Source organism: Miscanthus floridulus, chromosome 13 (assembly GCF_019320115.1).
Source record: "Miscanthus floridulus cultivar M001 chromosome 13, ASM1932011v1, whole genome shotgun sequence".
Classification (NCBI taxonomy): Eukaryota; Viridiplantae; Streptophyta; class Magnoliopsida; order Poales; family Poaceae; genus Miscanthus; species Miscanthus floridulus.
In genome coordinates this window covers 70,677,000-70,697,780 of record NC_089592.1, presented here as the reverse complement: position 1 = coordinate 70,697,780, position 20,781 = coordinate 70,677,000, and the positions used below count along the sequence as shown (strand labels likewise).

General features: G+C 44.7%; 2 protein-coding genes across 2 annotated transcripts; both read left to right on the top strand.

The window, feature by feature from the left end:
- Positions 1-855: 855 nt before the first annotated feature.
- On the top strand, positions 856-2,526 carry LOC136501548 (AT-hook motif nuclear-localized protein 28-like). The gene has a single exon (XM_066497065.1). The coding sequence runs from the start codon at positions 1,151-1,153 to the stop codon at positions 2,129-2,131; it is 981 nt and encodes a 326-aa protein (XP_066353162.1). The 5' UTR covers positions 856-1,150; the 3' UTR covers positions 2,132-2,526.
- Positions 2,527-7,393: 4,867 nt separating this feature from the next.
- LOC136501107 (ATP synthase subunit d, mitochondrial-like) lies at positions 7,394-13,490 on the top strand. The gene is made up of 5 exons (XM_066496604.1): positions 7,394-7,724; positions 8,698-8,779; positions 12,248-12,312; positions 12,754-12,840; positions 12,956-13,490. Exons 1-5 carry the CDS (start codon positions 7,551-7,553, stop codon positions 13,055-13,057), a joined length of 510 nt encoding a protein of 169 aa, XP_066352701.1. The 5' UTR covers positions 7,394-7,550; the 3' UTR covers positions 13,058-13,490.
- The last annotated feature ends 7,291 nt before the right edge of the window (positions 13,491-20,781 follow it).

Below are 20,781 nucleotides of genomic sequence, written 5' to 3'. Positions count from 1 at the left end.
CGAGCCGTACACGCCTTGCCGCGCATGCAGCGCTCTCGTTCCGATCCCGTTCGCGTCCCGAATCCCGGACCAGCACTAGCACAGGACGCTCCTCCGGCGGCCCGGCCACTAGACGCCCGAACCGCCTGATGCCCACCGCGCGCGCGCCCCGCGCATCTGCCATGCCATGCGTGCACACCCGCGCGCAAATTAAATTAAGGACCTGTTTGGCACGGCTCCTCCTGAGGGGCTCCTCCGGAGGAGCCGGAGCCGTTTTGGATGTGGCTCCTCTAAAACGGCTCCGGCTCCTCTGTTTTTTACTAAAAAAATGGCTTCTCCAAGAAAACGTTTGGCAGGGCTCCTCTGGAGGAGCCGGAGCGGGAGAGGAGCCCTGCCAAACAGGTCCTAACGCCCATCATGTGCTCCTTCAACACGCGTGGTCTCGATCGATCAGTCCGTGCCCACGCCGGTTGCGCGTCGCCGGCACATGGAGCGGCGCGCGCGCGGTCGCCGTGGCCACGCCTATTTCTTGCCGTGCCGTCAAAGGATGCGCGCGGCGGCGTCCGGCCGGTAGATGATCCGTCCGAATCGATGGCTCCGCGCTATTCGACCGATCTGTTTTTACACCAAAGCGTCAACCTCACCGGCCGGCGGGTCGGAAAGACGCACCTGCAGCACGCAGTCTGACACACGTAGCCGCGCGCGTACCAACATGGACGCATGGCGTATGTACAGCAGTCTATCCAGGAGCCACCCACCATGCACCCCTGGTCTCCGTCAATATTAGGGCAAAAGAGGCAAGCAAGCAAGCCGTGATCATCGTGAGATACTGAGATGTTCAAAAGATTGCATTGCGAGATGAAAAGCAGCAGCAGGGCCCAGTCGCAGCCCCGTATTATCATTCGCCGCTCCGGATCCGGTGGCCAATCCTGTCTGCATGCCCCTCCCGTTTATTTATCCTCTATTCCCTGCTTATATATCTCGCCGACCGGCTCAAAAGAAATCCAGTCGAGCGTCCAGCTGCCGTGCCATGGAAAGGCGCCGAACCACGTCGCAGCCACCAGCCTTGCCCTTACACGCTACGCCCCAGAACTACTATAGCTAGCTGCTACTGCTGAGCCAGACTCTCGCCGTCTGACACATCGCTATCGCTATCGTTTGCCGCGGCGGCATGGACCGGGAGGAGGGCCTTTACGGAGGCCGCGGCGACGGCAGCAGCAGGCTCCTGGTGGTCCAAGACCTCCATCAGCCGATGGAGTGCTTCTCCGACGAGGTGAACAGCCGAAACGGCTGCGGCGAGGAGGAGGAGGAGGAGGAGGTGAATGACGGGAGTGGTTCTGCTTCACGGCCGCCGCCGGCGCCCAACGGGGCAGGAGCAGGAGGCGACGGGCCGGCGAGCGTCGAGACCGGGGGGAAGCGGAGGCGCGGGCGGCCGCCGGGGTCCAAGAACAAGAAGAAGCCGCCGCCGGTGGTCACGCGGGACGTGGAGCCCGCGGCGGCCATGCGCCCGCACGTGCTCGAGATCCACAGCGGCGGCGACGTCGCGCGCGCGCTCGCGGGCTTCGCTCGCCGCCGCGGCCTCGGGATCTGCGTGCTCGCGGGCACGGGCGCCGTCGCCGACGTCTCGCTCCGCCACCCGGCGTCGGCGTCGTCCGCGGACGGAGGAGCTGCCGCGGTCGTCGTCTTCCGCGGCCGGTACGAGATCCTCTCCATCTCGGCCACCTTCCTGGCCCCGTCCATGTCCGCGGCGGTGCCCCGCTCCGCCGGCGCCGTCAGCAAGGACCTCTCGATATCGCTCGCCGGTCCGCACGGCCAGATCGTCGGCGGCGCTGTGGTGGGCCCTCTCGTCGCCGCAACAACCGTCGTTGTCCTGGCTGCCGCGTTCACCGACCTTACCTTCCACCGCCTCCCCCTCGAGGATGACGCGTCAGCAGCGTCCGTCTCCGGCAGTGGCGCCGAAGCCGACGAACACCGTCACCGTGGGCACGGGCATCAGCAGCCACCGGAGCATCACGACGCAAGCGGGTTGCACCCGCAGACCATGGTGGCTCCGGCGGCGACTCAGCCGGTGCCCTTGTACGCGCGCCAGTCCCAAGAGTTGTGGCCGCCGGCGGCAACTGCACAGCGCCCACGCCCGCCACCGTATCAATAGCGGCCCCGAGCCTCCGACGACAATGGTTTTTCTCCTGACATCTGAGTTTGCATGCTCGATCCGTCGTAACTATACATCTGATTATTTCGTTCTGCCTAATTTGTATCGAGACATTTGATAAATCTGGCTAGTGTTAGGGTTTTTATTAGTATCTCATACATTGGTGCTCTAGCTAGTTATTGTTACTGCTACTTTTGTTAGGGTTCAACGTTTCTGTTTACCTAATAAGTTGACATATCTGATGCCAATGGCGGTATCAAGACATGCAAATGACGGTGTGATTTACTGTATTACTTAAGAGTTTGCTTATGGCTACGTTCGGCTTACTGAATCTGGGCTGAAATTGGCTCAAAAACACTGTTCTGATTAAAAAGTTACGAGAGAAAAATACTGTTCCAGCTAAAAAAAAAAGCCAGACAAACTGGATATGGGATAAGCCGAACGGGACCTATATGTCAACATATTTAGCATATGTTCCCTTTGTGATCATTTGCATAAATACGTTTTTCTCCGGTGATGTTTGTGTCTCGTGGTTCCTTTAGGGGTAGCAGGTAGTAGGGCAAAGGTTTTTGGTTTTTCTAGGTTTATTTGTTTGCGGAGCTTATTTTTTACTTGTATCCCTCTTAAATTCTACAGCTGCATATGTTAAAATAGATTGAGGTAGAAGTTAATCTAAGTTCCACCTAATCTACTCTAACACAGGTCGATTAAGTTGGATATAAATATATCCAAATAAGCTTAGATGGTAAAGGGTAGATGGCACCAGACATGAGGCAAGGTGGTAGGGTGCGACCTTCATTAGAGGATGGAGGTTTGGCCGCGATGGTAGTTAAAGCGTCGCGATACGAGTGGCCATAGTTGGTAGCAGCTTCGATGACTATGGCCCGTTCGACTTACCCAGAAACCGGTTTGTTCGACTTGTTTTTTCAGTCGGAACAGTATTTTTCTCTCACAACAATTTAGCCAGAACAGTATTTTCAGCCAGTTTCAGCCAAGTTTTAGCAAGCCGAACAGGACCATAGGTCTGATTGATTGCATGTACTGTATTAGGCTTAGTCTGCATTAGACTTTCTGTAGCAAAACCTAAGTCAACATAAATGTATGTAGTGCCTTCGTGTCTAGTTCTTTTGTATAGAAAAGCCACTGATAAAATTGTGTTTGTTTATTTACATTTTATTGCATATATATAGTTACATTATATGTTCTACTCTCTGCGTCCACGAATGATTCAATTCCTAGAGTTGTTTTAATCAATCTTTTTTTATGTCTGATCGAATTTATAGACAATCTAGGAATTGATTATTCATGGATGAAGGGAGTATTAGAGATTTTGTGTTTCTAGAAAAGGTATAGAATGTAATAATATTTTATTTTTTGTGTTCGTTGTCTTATGCAATCATAAAAAAAAATCAATCATAATAGTTTATGGGGTTGAATTGTGGAGAAGTTAAGAGTTGGGAAGTCATGTATGAGCTGTCGGATGAAATAAAATCGAATGTATATAAATTCGATAGCTCTTTGGATCTCAAATCTATCAGCTGATGTCTAAGGTACCGTTTGTTTGCTTAGGCATTTCTTCTAAGAATCTGGATGAAAAAAAAATCTGATGTGCTTTATCTGGTTTTGTGACTGTATGTTAAAATTCTCTAGGACTGTTTGGATAACATTTTGAGATTTTAAGATTTTTTTAATCGGGGTTCTTAAAATTTTATGGGATTCAAACGGGGCCTGCCTAACGTGACCCTTTATTTACTTAACCCTAATTTTCTGATAGTCGTCGTGGTATTCATGCAGGTGTGGGTGATTAGGTTTCTAGTAGGATGAATGGGTGATTCCGTGAGACCATGACGAGCTTGGGGAGGTAGATTTTTTGTTTTTTTTTTGGATAAATTGGGGAGGTAGTCTTAGGAGGTGTTTGGTTTGTACAGGGCGTCTAAAATTCCTGTCACATCGAATGTTTGGACACATGCATGGAGTATTAAATATAGACTAATTACGAAACTAATTACATAACTTGTGACTAATTTACGAGACGAATCTTTTAAGCCTAATTAGTTCATGGTTTGACAACGTGGTGCTACAATAAATATGTGTTAATGACAGATTAATTAGGCTTAAAAAATCATCTCGCAAATTAGTCTTTATCTATGTAATTGATTTTGTAATTAATCTATATTTAATGTTCTTTATTAGTATCTAAATATTCGATATGATATAAATTTTAGGAGCAACTAAAGAACCAAACAACCCAACCCTTAGACGATAGGAGAACTATAGCGGCGGCCAACAGGTAGGTGGAAGAATGTCGTAGCAGCATCGGGTTAGCAAGGTAGCGATCGGCGGTGATAGATGTAGCATCAAGAGTCGTCGTTCAAGATTGAGGTTAGGGAAGAGGCGCACACGTCGTCGTCGTCCTTCTAATCAGTGTAGGGTTTGGCGGGTGCTTTGGCAAGATCCTATATATCCTGCTTACTGCAGTCTCTTTTTATCACGCTGTTACGGACACCACCCGTCCACCCGTAATGCTAACATATCACTGGATTCACTGGTATTCTTTTCGCTCTATATCGCGTCCTTTTGCGAATCTGACCCTAGAAAATTTTACTATACATAGAGTGCAAATATCCAGTAATAAGTATATATATGCTGGATTTTCAGGTGATTTACTGGATAATAAATTAGATAATTTAGGGGGTGTTTGGTTCTCTAGGTGCTCCTAAAATTTATGTCACATCGAATGTTTAGAGGCTAATAAAGAGTATTAAATATAAATTAATTATAAAACTAATTATATAGATGGAGGCTAATTTCCGAGACGAATTTTTTAAGCCTAATTAATCTATCATTAGCACATGTTTACTGTAGCACCACGTTGTCAAATCATGGACTAATTAGGCTTAAAAGATTCGTCTCGCAAATTAGTCGCAAGTTATGCAATTAGTTTCGTAATTAGTCTATATTTAATACTCCATGCATGTGTCCAAACATTCGATGTGACAGAAATTTTAGGAGGTGGGGAAGAAACCAAACAGCCCCCTTAGAGTATGACATTTACTTTCACTGTACGTACCGACTACCGATCGTGACAAGCCTGACGTCCCAGCCTATCTCTGATCTCTTCGTCAGAGATTTGCGGATATGGTGACATGACAGGCATGGCATGGCAGCTCTCAAAGAGTCACGGGTTGGGTTCGCCGATGCTGCTGCGAGGGACAGCCCGCAGCTTTCGGAAAGCCTCGGATGGATGGGACGGATCGCGATGTGGATACCGATACGTTGCTGTGCTGCTGCAGTAACGCTACAGTCCCGCGTCGCGTGCTTTCTCGGCTTTCCAGGAAGGCGCTCCGATTGCTTGGCCCACGGTAGTTCCGCCGAATCGGCCCGCCGCCAAGTTACAGTGTCGTTTTATTTTTATTTAGTAATAATTGTTTAATTATTGACTAATTAGATTTAAAACATTTATCTTGTAAAGTATAATCAAATTGTATAATTAGTTTTTAATTTCATCAACTTTTATTACTCTATATATGTAGCGTAAGTTTAAATTTAATATAAGGAGAAATATTCTTTTTTCACGGCTTTCTAGCACGTAGTACTGCCTGCCTGCACTTCCCGCCGCCTCTGACCCGTACGTTCCTTCGCTACATGTGAATTGTGAACTGTGCTTTGGTGTGGCTGCCGGTTTGTACCTCCTGAGAAGCGGATTTGTCGGTTGGGAGGAGGTGCAGTTTATCTGCGTATTGAAAAAAAAAACTCTCATCTCTCCCGTGTTAAAGTAGGGCTAAGGCTAGTCGAGTTTCACTGGAGCTACGGCGTCGTGGTGTATGAGTGGAGCAGAGGTTCGGAGATTTTTTCAATCTGTGTGAGAAGATCTTCTTAATCACAATATCCGCGAGCTGTCTTACCCTCCACGGGTCGATTTTTTTTACATGTGAATTGTGAACGACTACGGGTCTACGGCGTTAACATGCCATGCGCACATGCGATCGCTTCTCAAGCATTGCTGCTAAGTGCTAACGGGTAGTCCGTCCCTTCTTTCTAAAAAGGGAGTTGTGCCAAAGAGTCGAACAATTTTTATCAAATTTAACTAGATTTATAAAAACAATATCAATATTTATATCTTGAAATATATTTTATCATTTAATGATACTTATTACATATTATAAACATCAATATTTTTGGTATTTATATGTGGTCGAACTTAGTATTAATTAATTGACTCATCAAGAAACGATGTTTTCACTTTTTTTTTGCACTGAGAGAGTATGTACAAGTACGAGTACATCTTTCTTTGTTTTTTTTCTTCAAAAGAATAGTTTGGCTCTATCGCACACAGCCATCTTGTTACAAAGTTTTTGGCTCATCAACTAATTACTCTCAGAAAGATAACAAAAAACCAAACGAAAGGAAAATAAAAACCCAAGTTTTATTACTATTTTCACCTATTTTGACAAAAAAATGTCCAATCTCTCTCCGAAATGGGAGGCTTGCTAGTGTTTTCTTTAGACGAAGCTCTCTTACTTTGGCGCTAAGTGGTGAACCTTACTTTTTTTTAACAAGAAATTTATTAACACTTAAATAGCATCCTTACGAGAGAGTGACACAACCCACTCCCGGAAAACAAGCAAAAAAAAAAAACCCCGACACTTTCTAAACCTAATAGCGAACTGCGCCTATTGAGTTTAAACAAAATTTTCAAATAAATGTATTAGTTTTTTTGGATTTTCATTGCCTATTGTTTGCTGAAAGATATTTGAATATTTTTTAGCACTTTTTTCATATAACATTTAATTGACTTCTTGGACTATCAACGTAGCTTGATTTATCTCTCACGGTTGACATGGTGTCAATGGAGCCAAAACTGTTTTTGAAAACCATCCCGAGAGCAAATTTGAACGGTTTCAAAGTTGGAGAGTTCCTTTTTTTTTGAACCTGGGTGAAATCTATTACTCAGATGCTGAAAGATCGTTAGCAAAGATTACGCGTATGCCCTCAGGGATGGAACTTATGATTCGCTCCTCCCCCTCGGTGCACATTTGACCCAGAACAGCAATTTTTAAGATCAGGTTTTTTTTGAGCAATTAAAAGCACTACTTTGTTGGGAGAGACAAATCGGATTCTGGCTGAAGTTGAAGAGGTCAAATGAACTTTTTCTTACCATTATGGATTCTAGATTTCTCTCGCCGAAAGACAATACGGGTTTTAGGCGTGTCATACAGCCCAACCCAACAACCTTAAGACGCGGACTCTTTTCAGCCCAACCAAATACTCTCCTCTCTGGACTCTGGCCACTCCACGAGCACCACCAGGCCATCCCCGAATACCCATTTCCTAGTGCGGCCGGAACCCAGCGCGGCGGCGGCGGCGAGAGGGAGAGAGTCGGCAGGCCGAGGCAGGAGGCAGCGGCGGGCCGGAGAATATGAGCGGCAACGGCGCGAAGAAGGTGGTCGATGTGGCGGTGAAGGCCGGCAAGGCGATCGATTGGGACGGCATGGCCAAGATGCTCGTCTCCGAGGAGGCGCGCAAGGAGTTCGCCACCCTCCGCCGCACCTTCGAGGACGTCAACCACCAGCTCCAGACCAAGTTCTCCCAGGTGCCCGATCCCGCTTTTCTCCTTCCCACTGGGCTGATCTGACCTAGGGTTTCCAGATCTGGCGCCGCTCTTCCTGCGCTGCCCCGCTTCCTCTTGATGGATCGATCCGTTTGTGTAGTCTATGTACAAATGGCGTCATGCGGGGGTAGTCGAGGCAATCGGGTTTGTTCGCTTTTGTTAGTGCGCGGGCGTTTTGTATATGAATTACATTTTTCTTGAGCGCTAGTGGTCTCATATTGATGTAACGTTGTTTGATTCCTAGTTATATTTGTACAAATTAGGATAGCTCCCAGATAGCTGTTAGTTGAAATTCAGTGCCTGGTATGCTGCATTTTCACTTTGCGGTCATTGTTTCTTTAGTTCTAGTATTGATCGGTGATGAACACAGCAACTGGACACTGCTAGAACCATTACAGTTTATCCTGTATTTAGTCAACTTTGAAACTGTGCTCAAGCCCTCCACTACTTAGGATCTAGGAAACTCTTTTGTTATGAGAAGGTTCTGTTCAGTTTCTGAGGAGAGAAGATGGAGGCATTACATTTGAATAACTGAGTGATTTCAGAGAAAATACCTATTCTATCAATAGAGAAGGACAACTTTTTTTGAGACCAGAGAGGGCCATTTTTGGCTTGATATGTGAACAAAGTGTTGTCTTTTCTGCTCAATAGGTTTGTTTTAGTTTTGCTAGTTGTAAGTTTTATATTATCCAAACTGCAATTACATATGCCTTGGTAAGCTGCAAGCTTCCTTTGAGATAAGATTAGTATGGGTTTGATTGTGTGATCTCTCCTGTCATGTAGGATGCTTTTCTTCTTGTTCCTTTGCTAAATTATCTTGAAAGTTCATGGGAGGCAGCTGAGACACGCACTATCCCTTACTTGCAGTACTGCGTCTTCCACATGTGTTAGTTCTATATCCTAGATCAATAGTTCTGTGTGTTCTCTAAACCTTGTACTTATTTTATTTTTGCAGGAACCCCAACCGATTGATTGGGAGTACTACAGAAACGGAATTGGATCAAAAGTGGTGGATATGTACAAAGAGGCTTATGAAAGTAAGTATCCTTGTACGACAAACCTAATTTCACTTAGGGGCCGTTTGGATCACTTCATTTTGGAGGAATTGAAATCTACATAATGGATTAGGCTATTTGGCTTGGAATTTGACATTCCATAACATTCCCAGGCTCACAAACAATCCTATCTCAAATTCATAGGGTGGGAGATTTAAATGGATTCTATAGATCACTATTCTCTGACTTATAGCTCACTCTTCAACTCACTTCTTTACAATAGAAAGGACGTACCTAGTGCAGAGAGCTCCCGCTCTGTGCGGGGTCTGGGGAAGGGTGTCAGTGGCAAGCCTTACCCTCGCCTGTGCAATGCGAGGAGACCGCGACTCGAACCCGGGACCTTCCGGTCACAGGCGGTAAGACTCTACCGCTTGCACCCGGCCCGCCCTTCACTTCCCTACAATAGAAATGCAACATATAAGTATGTCCCTTGTATGCCTAACAATAAATTTACAAATATATTCTATATAACTATATTAGCTTAATTAATCTATGCCTAAATTGTAATTATTAGAATGAATTCAATTCCAAGGATCCAAACAGGCCCATATAGAATCTAAAAGGTGTGTTTTCTGTGAACACCGAGGATATTCTAAAGTGTTTGTTGTACTCTGTTGATTATCTTGTTTGCATTGTGCAAAAATTTATGGTCTATTGATTTTCAAGATCCTTTCTAGTTACTGTCCTTACGAGGAGGGATAAACGAACATGCGTGGACTGTAAGGTGATACCTGGAGAATGTGTGGTTGCTCAACACAAGCTGGTGGTGGCTGACTTCCGCTTTCTGGTGCAAGCTCGTGGGAACAAACAAGCTAGGATTGCTTGAACGAAGTGGTGGAAATTAGAAGGGGAGGCATCAAAGGGTTTTAAGGAAAAGATCATTGAAGAGGGCCCATGGAAGGATGAAGGCGATGTAAACAACATGTGGGAGAAGATGGCAACATGCGTTCGGAAGGTTGCTTCAGAGGTGCTTGGAGTGACCAAAGGGAGCGGATGCGACTCGAAAAACACTTGGTGGTGGAATGAAGATGTGCAAAAGGCTATTAAGGAAAAGGAGTGCTATAAGCGCTTATATCATGACAGGTGTGCAGACAACATAGAGAAGTACAATGTGACAAAGAAGACAACAAAACGAGCGGTGAGTGAGGCAAAAGGGCTAGTCTATGAGGATCTTTACCAACGTTTGAGTACGAAGAAAGGAGAGAATGACATGTATAGGATGGCTAAGGCTCGCGATAAGAAGACAAGGGGCTTCAATCAAGTCAAGTGCATAAATGATGAGAGGGAGCAACTCTTGGTGAAGGAGGATGAGATGAGACATAGATGGCAAGAGTATTTTGATAAATTGTTCAATAGTGAGAACGAGAACACCACCGTTCAGCTGGATGACTCGTTTGATGACACTAATAGGCGCTTTGTGCGGAGGATTCAAGAATCAGAGGTCAGAGAAGCCTTGAAAAGGATGAAAGGAGGCAAAGCGATGGGCCCTGATGGTATCACAATCAAGGTGCAGAGATGTCTCGGAGATATAGCTATAGTATGGCTAACCAAGATGTTCAACAATATCTTTCGATCGAACAAGATGCCTGAGGAGTGGAGAAGATGCATATTGGTACCAATCTATAAGAACAAGGGAGATATCCAAAGTTGTACTAATTATCGGGGAATTAAGTTGATGAGCCACACTATGAAGCTACGGGAGAGAGCTATCGAGCAGCGTCTGTGAGGAACGACGCAAATATCAACAAACCAATTTGGTTTCATATCCGGAAGGTCAACTATCGAAGCAATCTTAATAAGACAAGTTATGGAGCGGTTTAGAGAGCAGAAGAAGGACCTCCATATGGTTTTCATTGACTTGGAAAAGGCTTATGACAAGATACCAAGAAATGTTATGTGGTGAACTTTGGACAAACATAAAGTCCCATCAAAGTACGTGACCCTCATCAAGGACATGTACAACAATATTGTGACTAGTGTTCGAACAAACGATGGTAACACAGATTACTTTCCGATTAAAATTGGACTTCATTAAGGGTCAGTCTTAAGCCCGTAACTCTTTGCCTTGGTAATGGATAAGGTTACCAGGAACATACAAGGGGATATTCCTTGATTTATGTTGTTCGCTGATGATGTAGTTTTAGTGGACGAAAGCTAGGCGGGAGTAAATAGGAAACTAGAGTTATGGCTATGGCGGCAGACCCTTGAGTCTAAAGGTTTTAGATTGAGCAGAACTAAAATCGAATACATGAGATGCGACTTTGGCGGAGCTGCATAGGAGGAGGGAGATGTGAGTTTGGAAGGTCAAGTAGTGCCCAAGAATTATACCTTTCGGTATCTGGGATCGATGCTACAGAGGGATAGAGATATTGATGCAGACGTTAGCAATAGAATCAAAGCAGGGTGGATCAAGTGGCGATAAGCTTCTAGCATTCTCTGTGACAAGAGGGTACCATAAAAGTTAAAAGGCAAGTTTTATAGAACGACGATTAGACCGGCTACGTTGTATGGAGCAGAATGTTGGCCTATAAAGATTTGACATGTTCAACAACTGAGCGTTGCAGAAATGCGTATGTTGCAATGGATTTGTGGTCACACAAGAATGGACCGAGTTCGGAATGATGATATACGTGATCGCCTAGGGGTAGCACCAATTGAAGAAAAGCTTGTTCAACATCGGTTGAGGTGGTTTGGCTATGTCTAAAGGAGACCTCCAGATGCACCAGTACATTGTGGAGTCCTAAGCCAAGCTAATAATATGACGAGAGGTAGAGGAAGACTGAAGTTGACATGGGGGGAGGCAATAAAAAGAGATTTGAAAGCTTGGGATATACCTGGAGATCTATGTTTAAATAGGAGTGCTTGGAAAGCAGCTATTGAAGTGCCTGAACCGTGACTCAAGGCTCTGGTAGGTTTTAACTCTAGTCTACCCAACTTACTTGGAACTGAAACACTATGTTGTTGTTGTTGGTTCTTAGTTACTGTCCAAAGATTTGTACTCATGGATATCCCATATAGATCTTAGATGCTCACAGATCAATCCACCAATGTGTTTTTGGTTTCAGCTCCTTCTGGTATAACAATTGCGCCAGTGTGTGTAAAACTGTAGAGTACTGTTAGAAGGACAAATCCTTTTATGTACCTCCATTAGTCTTTCTATCGAATAGTGTGTTGCAATATGATAGCATTATTTTACTACAAGCTATAGACATGTAAGGCCATGTATCATATTGTTTTTCACTTTTAATGGACCTTGGTCTATTAAAAATACATTCCTCTGTACACATACACCTCAATTTGTTGCGACGGATGCCCTACACTAGTCCTTGGTCTATTCGCTATTGAATGTACTTCTCAGGGTGATTGTTAGTGCTACATATGTCATTTTGCTTCTATATAATTCTGTTCTGTCTCCCACTTTCTGAGGTAGTAAACTTGAAATAAATGCAGGCATCGAGATCCCGAAGTATGTCGACACAGTTACTCCCGAGTACAAGCCAAAGTTTGATGCTCTGGTCAGCAGCTACTGCCCTCACACTGTTTTGTCTTTTTAAGGCCCAGTTTAGTTCCCCAAAAATTTTGCAAAATTTTTCACATTCTCCGTCACATCGAATTTTTAGACGCATGCATGAAGTATTAAATATAAATAAAAAATAAAACTAATTACACAGTTTAGACGAAATCCACGAGACGAATCTTTTAAGCCTAATTAGACAGACTATGATTGGACACTATTTACCAAATAACAACGAAAATGCTACAGTACCTATTTTGCCAAAAATTTTGGAACTAAACTGGCCCTAAGTTCATTGTCTGAAAATTGTTCTGTTTGTGTGTTTTGTATCTTGAGTTCTACCAACATTTCCTAGATGGGTGCATCCAATTTTTTTTAGTTCTTTATTAACCCCTTATTGCTGATGTGCTTTTTTTTTTGGTCCTTATGTTGTTACCTGTAGGTGGTTGAATTGAAGGAGGCTGAGAAAGCGTCTCTGAAGGAGTCAGAAAGGATAGAGAAGGAAATTGCTGAACTCAAGGAAATGAAGGTAGGTGATATTCTTTAGTGCTCATATAATTCCATTTTTTCCTGAATCATTTGCATTTATAGTCATTTTTAAGATAACATATCCTTTCGCTTTAATATCTTGTTTCTGTGTACAGAAAAAGATCAGTACAATGACAGCAGATGAGTACTTTGAGAAGCACCCTGAACTCAAGAAGAAGTTTGACGATGAAATCCGTAACGATTACTGGGGATATTGAAGAGATTGGAGATAACTCTTATCTAGCCATTTCCATGTCTGTTAAGGACCAATAATTTTTCTGTGCCCCCTGCAATCTCAAATTGGTGGTTTCCATAGCATGTGCACGGGGTTTGGGTGGAATGCCTACAGAACCGACTGTGTTAAGCTTTCTTGAAATTCCATCGAAACATGTTTTGTTTAACCTCATCATTTTGAAGAGAATCCCTGCTTTTGTCGTACAAAGATTATGATATGTTCTTAGGTCCTTTCTACTTGAATAAGATTTCTGCAGACCCTTTTCCTCTACTGACCTTCTGTGACGCATTGGTCTGAATGCTCAAGTGTTTGTTCGGTGCAAATGTGACACTTATCCTACCTTATGACTGTTAGAAAGTTGAAACTGCCGTCTTGGACATCAACAATCTTCAAAATGTAATGTTTATGGATGCAAATATTGGTGTATGTATTTGTGAAAGATGAATCTATGATTCTTGTTGAAACTTAAGACATGATTTGTCCTACTGTTTTGAACGTAATGATTTTTCTCCTACTAATTCTTAGTGCAAACGAAAAGTGCCTCTCAGGTGGACGAGGGACCCGATGCGTATTGAAGTGGAGTAGGGTGAAACTTGGTTTAATTTTTACCCTAATTCACTAACACATGTAGATTAATATCGATACGAATATATATGAACAAGCCCCAAGTTGGTAAGGAATGCCATTGGTTAATTGGACAATTTGATCTGATGGAACTTGGATCTTCAGCTGACTGGATTGGATTGGATTTCCTCCGTTTCAATTGAACTAGATTGGACATGGATTTTCCTTCGATAGCTTTTCTTTGGACATGGATTTTAATCTATTGCCAAAGTTGTTTACTTAGGTCTTTTATTTGGATACACTTGTATAGTCATATTTATCTTAATCTATGGGTGTTGAAGTGTATTTGAGTGGAACTTAGTTTAGTTTTTACTCTAATCCACTCCTCTATATATGGATTGAATTTTTTTAACCTATATATGGATTGCATTGAACACGAGTGCATTCCCACCTATATGGATCAAATTGAATAAGAGTGCATCTATTTTTTTAGAATTATAAAGTACAACGTAGACGCACTGTCGATGTTTGACCATCGATAGCCTACCACGGGGGTCCTCGGGGCAGTATGTTCGGGCTTCAGTGTATGCGGAGCTCGATGGTTAACGCAAGAGACAGTCGATTTATCCTGGTTCGGACCCTCGATCGATGATCGAGTAATAACCCTACGTCCAGTCGGCGTTAGCCTTTGCGTTGGATTGATCGTAAAGTGTTGTGTCGTACAATTGTCCAAAAGTCCCCTTCCCTAGGATCCCTGCCCTCCTTTATATAGTCAGGAGGTCAGAATCCTAATCGGTTTACAATGAGAGTTCCTAGTAGGATTACAGAATAATACTACTTCTAAGATTACAGGGGAAGAATCCTAGTTAGACTAGATCTTCTCCCTTCCTTGCGGGGTATTCCGTGGGTCCCGCACCGACAAGCCTCCGAGCACTTTATGGTTGAGTTTTGGAAGCCTCATCTTGTTCCTTCAAGTCTTGTCGAGCAGGAACAAGCGTCGTCCGAGTACTTTCTTGAGCGAAACCATGTAGCGCTTCGTGAGATCTTCGCGTGGTGTGTACATTTTTGAAGAAAAAAGTACTCCCATTTGGATGTAGCCCCCGAGCCTCTTGCTGTTTGGCACAAGGAGCTTGAGGGTCTTTTCTTGAAATCGCCTTGATTCTTCGTCGAATGGCTTCCGAGCATATACCCGGGTTCTTTGTCGAAAAGAGCTTAGATATAGCTATGTCCGGATTCTTTTTATCGTGTGGTCTTGAAGTCGTATGTCTTGAAGAAGTCTTCTGAGTGACGTGCGCTTTTTTGAATAAAAAAGTGCACTCACTGAGTGTAGCCCCCGAACCTCTTGCTATTTAGAATAAAAAGTTAGAGGGTCTTGAATCTTATACTGTTCAAAAGAGCTAAAAATCCTCTCCTGTTGCAGCCCCCGAGCGTATATCCGGGTTCTTTTATTAAAAAGAACTCGGGTGCTGGGTCTTGGTATATTTTCTGGCGGTCTGCTGTTGTTAGATGTGGTTGTTTGGTAGTGGTTGAGTGTACATGTTGTTTGCTCACGAGTTGTACAGTGTTGGTATATCCTTTCGAATATGCTCGTCCTTGAGTACTGTTCCTTCACGCTTGAGTCCTCTTTCATTGAATTTTGTTTTTTCACTCTGTCCTTTGTTAGGCTTGTTTCGTTGGTGCTCCTGGTCTATATGCATCGCTCCTTCGGTCTATAAATACCCTCCTGGAGTGTTGTTTTGATTCATTGAGCATTCTATTGCTTGCTCTGAAGTCTCTGTAATCATAAATATGGTACTTTGTGAAGTAGAGTAGTCCCTGGGCGTATTTTGTAGTTCTTGTATATTTTGTTGTAGCTGGAGGAAGTCTTGTGATAGGGATTAGAGGTAGACTAATCCCGTAGCAGCAATGTACCAGGATATACGTGGCGGTAGTTGGAGGAAGTCTTGTGATGTGGGCTTCGTTCCTTCATCTGGTAGTTCTAGGTTGATCCTCGTCGCTTGCCCTGAGACTGTCTGGTGCAGATCAACACCATATCTAGTATCACATCGGTCTTGGGTAGACAGATGCCTGCCGGCCTTCTCTGCTCAATGTTGTCCCACCGTGCTGCTGATTTCTGCCTTAGATGCACTGCGTCCGTCCTTTGAAGAAAACAGTGTAGCCGAGGGCGGTTTGTTGTACCGAGTAGCAATTTGGAACACGTAGTCGTGTCCGGGTTCCTTTTTGCTACCTTGCTTGTCGTAGTACCGAGTTCGTTGGGTCTTGTAAGACGTGTAATCCTCTATTTTTTGAAACCATTCATAATGGAAAAAATCTTGTCTTTTGAGTTGTCATTCTTTATTCTGCTGATTTCCCGGTTGTTTGTGAGAATCCCGAGTTCTTTCTATAAGATCTGGGTTGTTGTGTTCCTTGTTGGTAACCCTTCGTTTCTTCATGGTTGACGAGTTCTTTTTGTAGCAATATGATAAACTCCGCTGTGGTGCTGGATGGATAAGTCTAAAATCTGCCCGTTGAACTGTACCGTTGTGTGGATTTGAGCCGTCCGTAATTCTAGCTGCGTCGTTAGATGGATCGTTGCGCCCTCATGCCGTTTTAAAACGGGCCTGGTGGGCCACGTTTTTATCGGTGTAAATTCTATTTAAAGGCCTTTCTCCTCCTTTTCTTTGGTACCCTGCCTTTGCCTTGAAACCCTAGCCTTCGCAACTCCGCCGTCGCCATTGCCGACATCATCTGAGCGCTGCCGTCCGAGCCTTCTCTTTCCCTAGTGCCTTTTTGCTTCCGCTAGTACATGGGTAAGAAGAAAGCCACGAGCAAGTCTCAGGCAGCCTTTGTGGATGAGGAATCATCACTTTCCGTGATTGAGAACCAAGAGTTCATGGCCATGAGGGCTGCCCGGAAGGTTTGGCTGGCTCCGACAACGACTGAAGACTAGCTTCGTGAGCTTGTTGGTGATGGTCTGATCCAGAGCAAGGACATTGCTGAATGGAGGGCTCCGGGCGAGCATCGGGTCTCTGCTCTAGGTCCTGGTGAGATTATTCTCTTCATTTCCTTTATCCGTGCTGGACTTTGCCTCCCGGCTTCTGCTTTTCTTCATCGTTTTCTCGGCTATTTTGGGATTAGCCTGAATCACCTTGCCCCCAATGTTGTCCTTCATCTTTCTGTTTTCGTTCATCTTTGTGAAACCTTCCTTGGAATTCCTCCTTCTCTTTCCCTCTTTCGCTATTTTTTCCACTTGAAGCCACAACCCCGCCGCGATGACACCAATATTCTTGGTGGCTGTGGGATTCAATTTTGCCAGGGTCTTAAGAGCAAAATTTTTGACTATGACCTGGTTGATTCTGTAAGGGATTAGCATGCTGACTGGTTCTATGCTGCCAACTTGATTCCTCCTCTTTCTGTTCACTCCGGATCTGGTCCCTTGGTTAATGACTGATGGGATAAGAACCCTATGACGACTACTGAGCAAGCCTTTTCTTAAGAGGATTTGCACTCTGAAACAGCAAGGCTTGACCGGCTTCAGTATTATTTCAAGTTTTCTTCGTCGCCGAGTTCAACCTTTGAAGGAGCGCGAACATTACGGCTTCTAGTACTCTAGGGCGGAGGACCCTTCTCGTATGGTCCCTGCCCTTGAGTTAACCGACGAGGAGGTGCTCGAGCATCTCTAGAAGATGCTGAAAGGAGTAAGCGTCGTTCCGCTTGCTGTCCTTGAGTACAGCGCTAAGAACCCGCCCCCTGCTGTGAGTTGTTCTTTTCTTTATGCGAGTACTTTTGATTCTCTTTCGTTGTGTCCACCTTTGCTTAATCTTGCTTGTCTTGTTGTTTTATTCTTTTATAGGAATTAGGGCGTAATTTCGCTAATCCAATTCCCCTTGATGATCTCCCTGCAAATGTTGAGGCCGGGGGTAGTCTTGCCAGGGCGTCCTTGACCAGTAAGTCTCAAACTACCATGATGCTTCCTGGTGTTTCTTCTGCATTTTCTGACATATATGAAGAGTATGTTCCTCGTCTAGTTCCTCGAGCTCCTCGTACTTTCAGAAAGAGGGGACGAGCGGATAGTTCTTCTTCTGCTCCATTTGCTGCCAAGAAGTCTCACCAGTCGAGTACTCGTCCAGGTACTCCAGTCGTAGCTAGCATGCTCTTAGGTGAGCATATTAATATGCTCTGTCCTTTTGGTGTTTGTTTTTATCTTTGACCGAGTACTTTTGTCCTCTTTTCAGCTGGAGCTATGGTGGCCTTGGTTGAGAGTGAGGAGGAAGAGGATGAAGATGCTGCCCTCGTTACTCGTCGGTGAGTTCTTTTCTTGTTTTTCCGTTGTTGAACTCCTCTTTTTGTTTTGACTTTGGTCTCGTTCTCTTGTAGCAAACGGACATCGGGTTCGAGTTCTTCTAAGGCTCTAGTATCGGCACCGAGTTCTTCTGTAGCTCTGGTACCGAGTTCTTCTGGGGCTCCGATACCGGCTACGCCGCTCCTGCCACCGAGTGGCGGTGATGTTTTTGCCGCTATGGTTCCCCCTACGAGGTCTTTTGTTGGTCTTCTGAAGAAGAAGATAACTGAGTGAGTGCATTCTGGTTTTATTTCTTTGCTTCTATTCTCCTTTTTTTATTTTTTTAACGAGTTTCCTTGTCAACTTTTAGGTCTTCGTCTTCCCCGAGCATCTAGTCAACTTCTTGTCAAATCTCTGGTGCCCCCTTGCGTACTGAGTCTCAAGACTCAGAACGCACGGTCGCCGAGGTGGCTGTGAGGGGGACGAAGTCCGCAGCTGCTGATTTGTCGGCTCCCGAGGTGACCGTGGCCATCGCGGCGGGTTCATCTGAGGGATTGGCCATGGCTTCCTAGAAGATTGCCCTAGTCATGCCTTCTTCGCCTCGGCCAGCTTCTCCTTCTCCTCTTCTTGCCTCCGGTGGTCCACCTTTGGCTGATGACATGGTGCAGCAGTTTGATGCCACTCATCGATTATCGGAGTTAACCGCCGCCTGGGGAAGCTTGTCGACCCTCGCGACTTCTTTTGGGGAAAGGCTCTAGGTAAGTTTTTTTTGTAGTTCTTTCTTTGGATGTTCGTTTTTTCTTCTGTCCTTATGTCTTGTTTTTCTTTGTCTCTTTTTGCTCAGTCTTTTTCTCATGATCATACCGGCTTCTTTTTCTCGTCTAAAAATGAGAAAAAGTTGTCTTTTGAGTTGAGTACCCTGAAGGCAGAGCTTGATCTCTATCGAGTCGAGCTAGAGACTGAGCGTTAGACGCATCAGAATGAGGAGAAGGCTCTCCATGCCCGGGTAGTTGAGCTAGAAAAACAGAGGGATGCAGCTGCTCAGGAGGCCTCGAAAAATGTGGAGGCCATGAAGAAAGAGTGCCACGGTATCGCGAGTTCTTTTTCGCTTCCCTTTGTATTCAAATTTGCCTTTCTGCTGACTTATCTTTTGTTGCTTGGTATAGCTCTCCGAGTTGAAAAGCAGAAGCTCTCGGAGGGCATCGAGGAGATGAAGACACTCGTTCATACTAACCATAATAAGGCTGAGGAGGTAATTACTCGAGCCGAAGAAGAACTCACACTTGCTAAGTTGATTAGGCGTGGAGCTGACAGAGATCTTGTGCAGGCTCAAAAGACTGTTGAGGACTTGACTAACAAGTTGGCGACAGCTACTGAGAACTGGAAAGCTTTGTGGAAGTCTTTTCGGTCAGTAGTCGACCTTCTCCGAACTCCAGTGGACGACGATCATTCTTGGGCCCAGTTCATTCCCCAAGTGCTGACCTATTTCCAGGAGTTCGTGAAGAGGTGTGCCCATCTTTACACCAGGAACGTTCTTGCCCAGGTCCGGGTTCTTTCTCCGGACTTTCCTTTGTCCAAGGTTGCTGATGAAGCCGAGAGCCAAGAGTACCTGGATGCTATTGAGAGGTTGGAGCCTGAGGTCGATGACTTAGCTAGGAAGATTGTAGATAATCTTAACATTGATGTTTCTTCTCCTGATGTAATCGACCTTTGTATTCTAGCTTCTATAACAAAACACTATACTTGAAAACTGAATGGAGAATCTTTATTTTTTGTTGATGTCTTCTCTGTCTGTATTTCTTTGTCTTGTAAAACAACTTGGCTTTGGTAAATCATTGTCTTGACAAACTTTTTTGATCTGTCGAGTGCTTTTCTGGCTTTCGTTTGTGACTTGTAAACAACTCGGTATAGACCGTTGTCTCGACAAACTTTGTGTTCTTGTTAGTGCTGAAAAGATTTAGGATATCTCCAGCTTCTTCTTTTTGGCTTAGCTCAGAGTGTGGTCAGCATCTGGTCCTATCTCTGGTTGCAAAAATATCCTAGGACCGGCAAGCCCCTGAGCACTTCATGGTAGAGCTCTGGAAGCCTCGTCTTGTTTTTTTCAAGTCTTGTTGAGCAAGAACAAGCATCGTCCGAGTGCTTTCTTGAGTGAAACCGTGTAGTGCTTCTTGGGATCTTCTGCTTGTAGCCCTCGAGCCTCTTGCTATTTAGAACAAGGAGCTAGAGGGTCTTGTCTTGAAATTGCTCTAATTTATGCTCAGGCTTAGTTTCAATCATTTTGCTTTTTAGTTCGGGTGTTAGCTTATTAGCTACCCTCATCGGCGGGCTCAAGCATATTTTCAGCTCTTTTGCTCTTGGTCGGTATGCTCAGGCGTCTTTTCAGTCATTTTGCTTTTTGTTTCGGGTGTTAGCTTATTAGCTACCCTCATCGACGGGCTCAAGCATGTTTTTAGCTTTTTTGCTCTCGGCCGGTATGCTCAGGCGTTTTTTCAACCATTTTACTTTTTGGTTTGGGTGTTAGCTTGTTAGCTACCCTCATCGGCGGGCACAAGCATGTTTTCAGCTCTTTTGCTCTCGGCCAGTATGCTCAGGCGTCTTTTCAGCCATTTTGTTTTTTGTTTCAGGTGTTAGCTTGTTAGCTACCCTCATCGGTGGGCTCAAGCATGTTTTCAACTCTTTTGCTCTCGGCCGGTATGCTCAGGCATCTTTTCAGCCATTTTGCTTTTATTTTGGGTGTTAGCTTGTTAGCTATTCTTATCGGCGGGCTCAAGCATGTTTTCAGCTCTTTTGCTCTCGGCCGGTATGCTTAGATGTCTTTTCAGCCATTTTGCTTTTTGTTTCGGGTGTTAGCTTGTTAGCTACCCTCATCGGTAGGCTCAAGC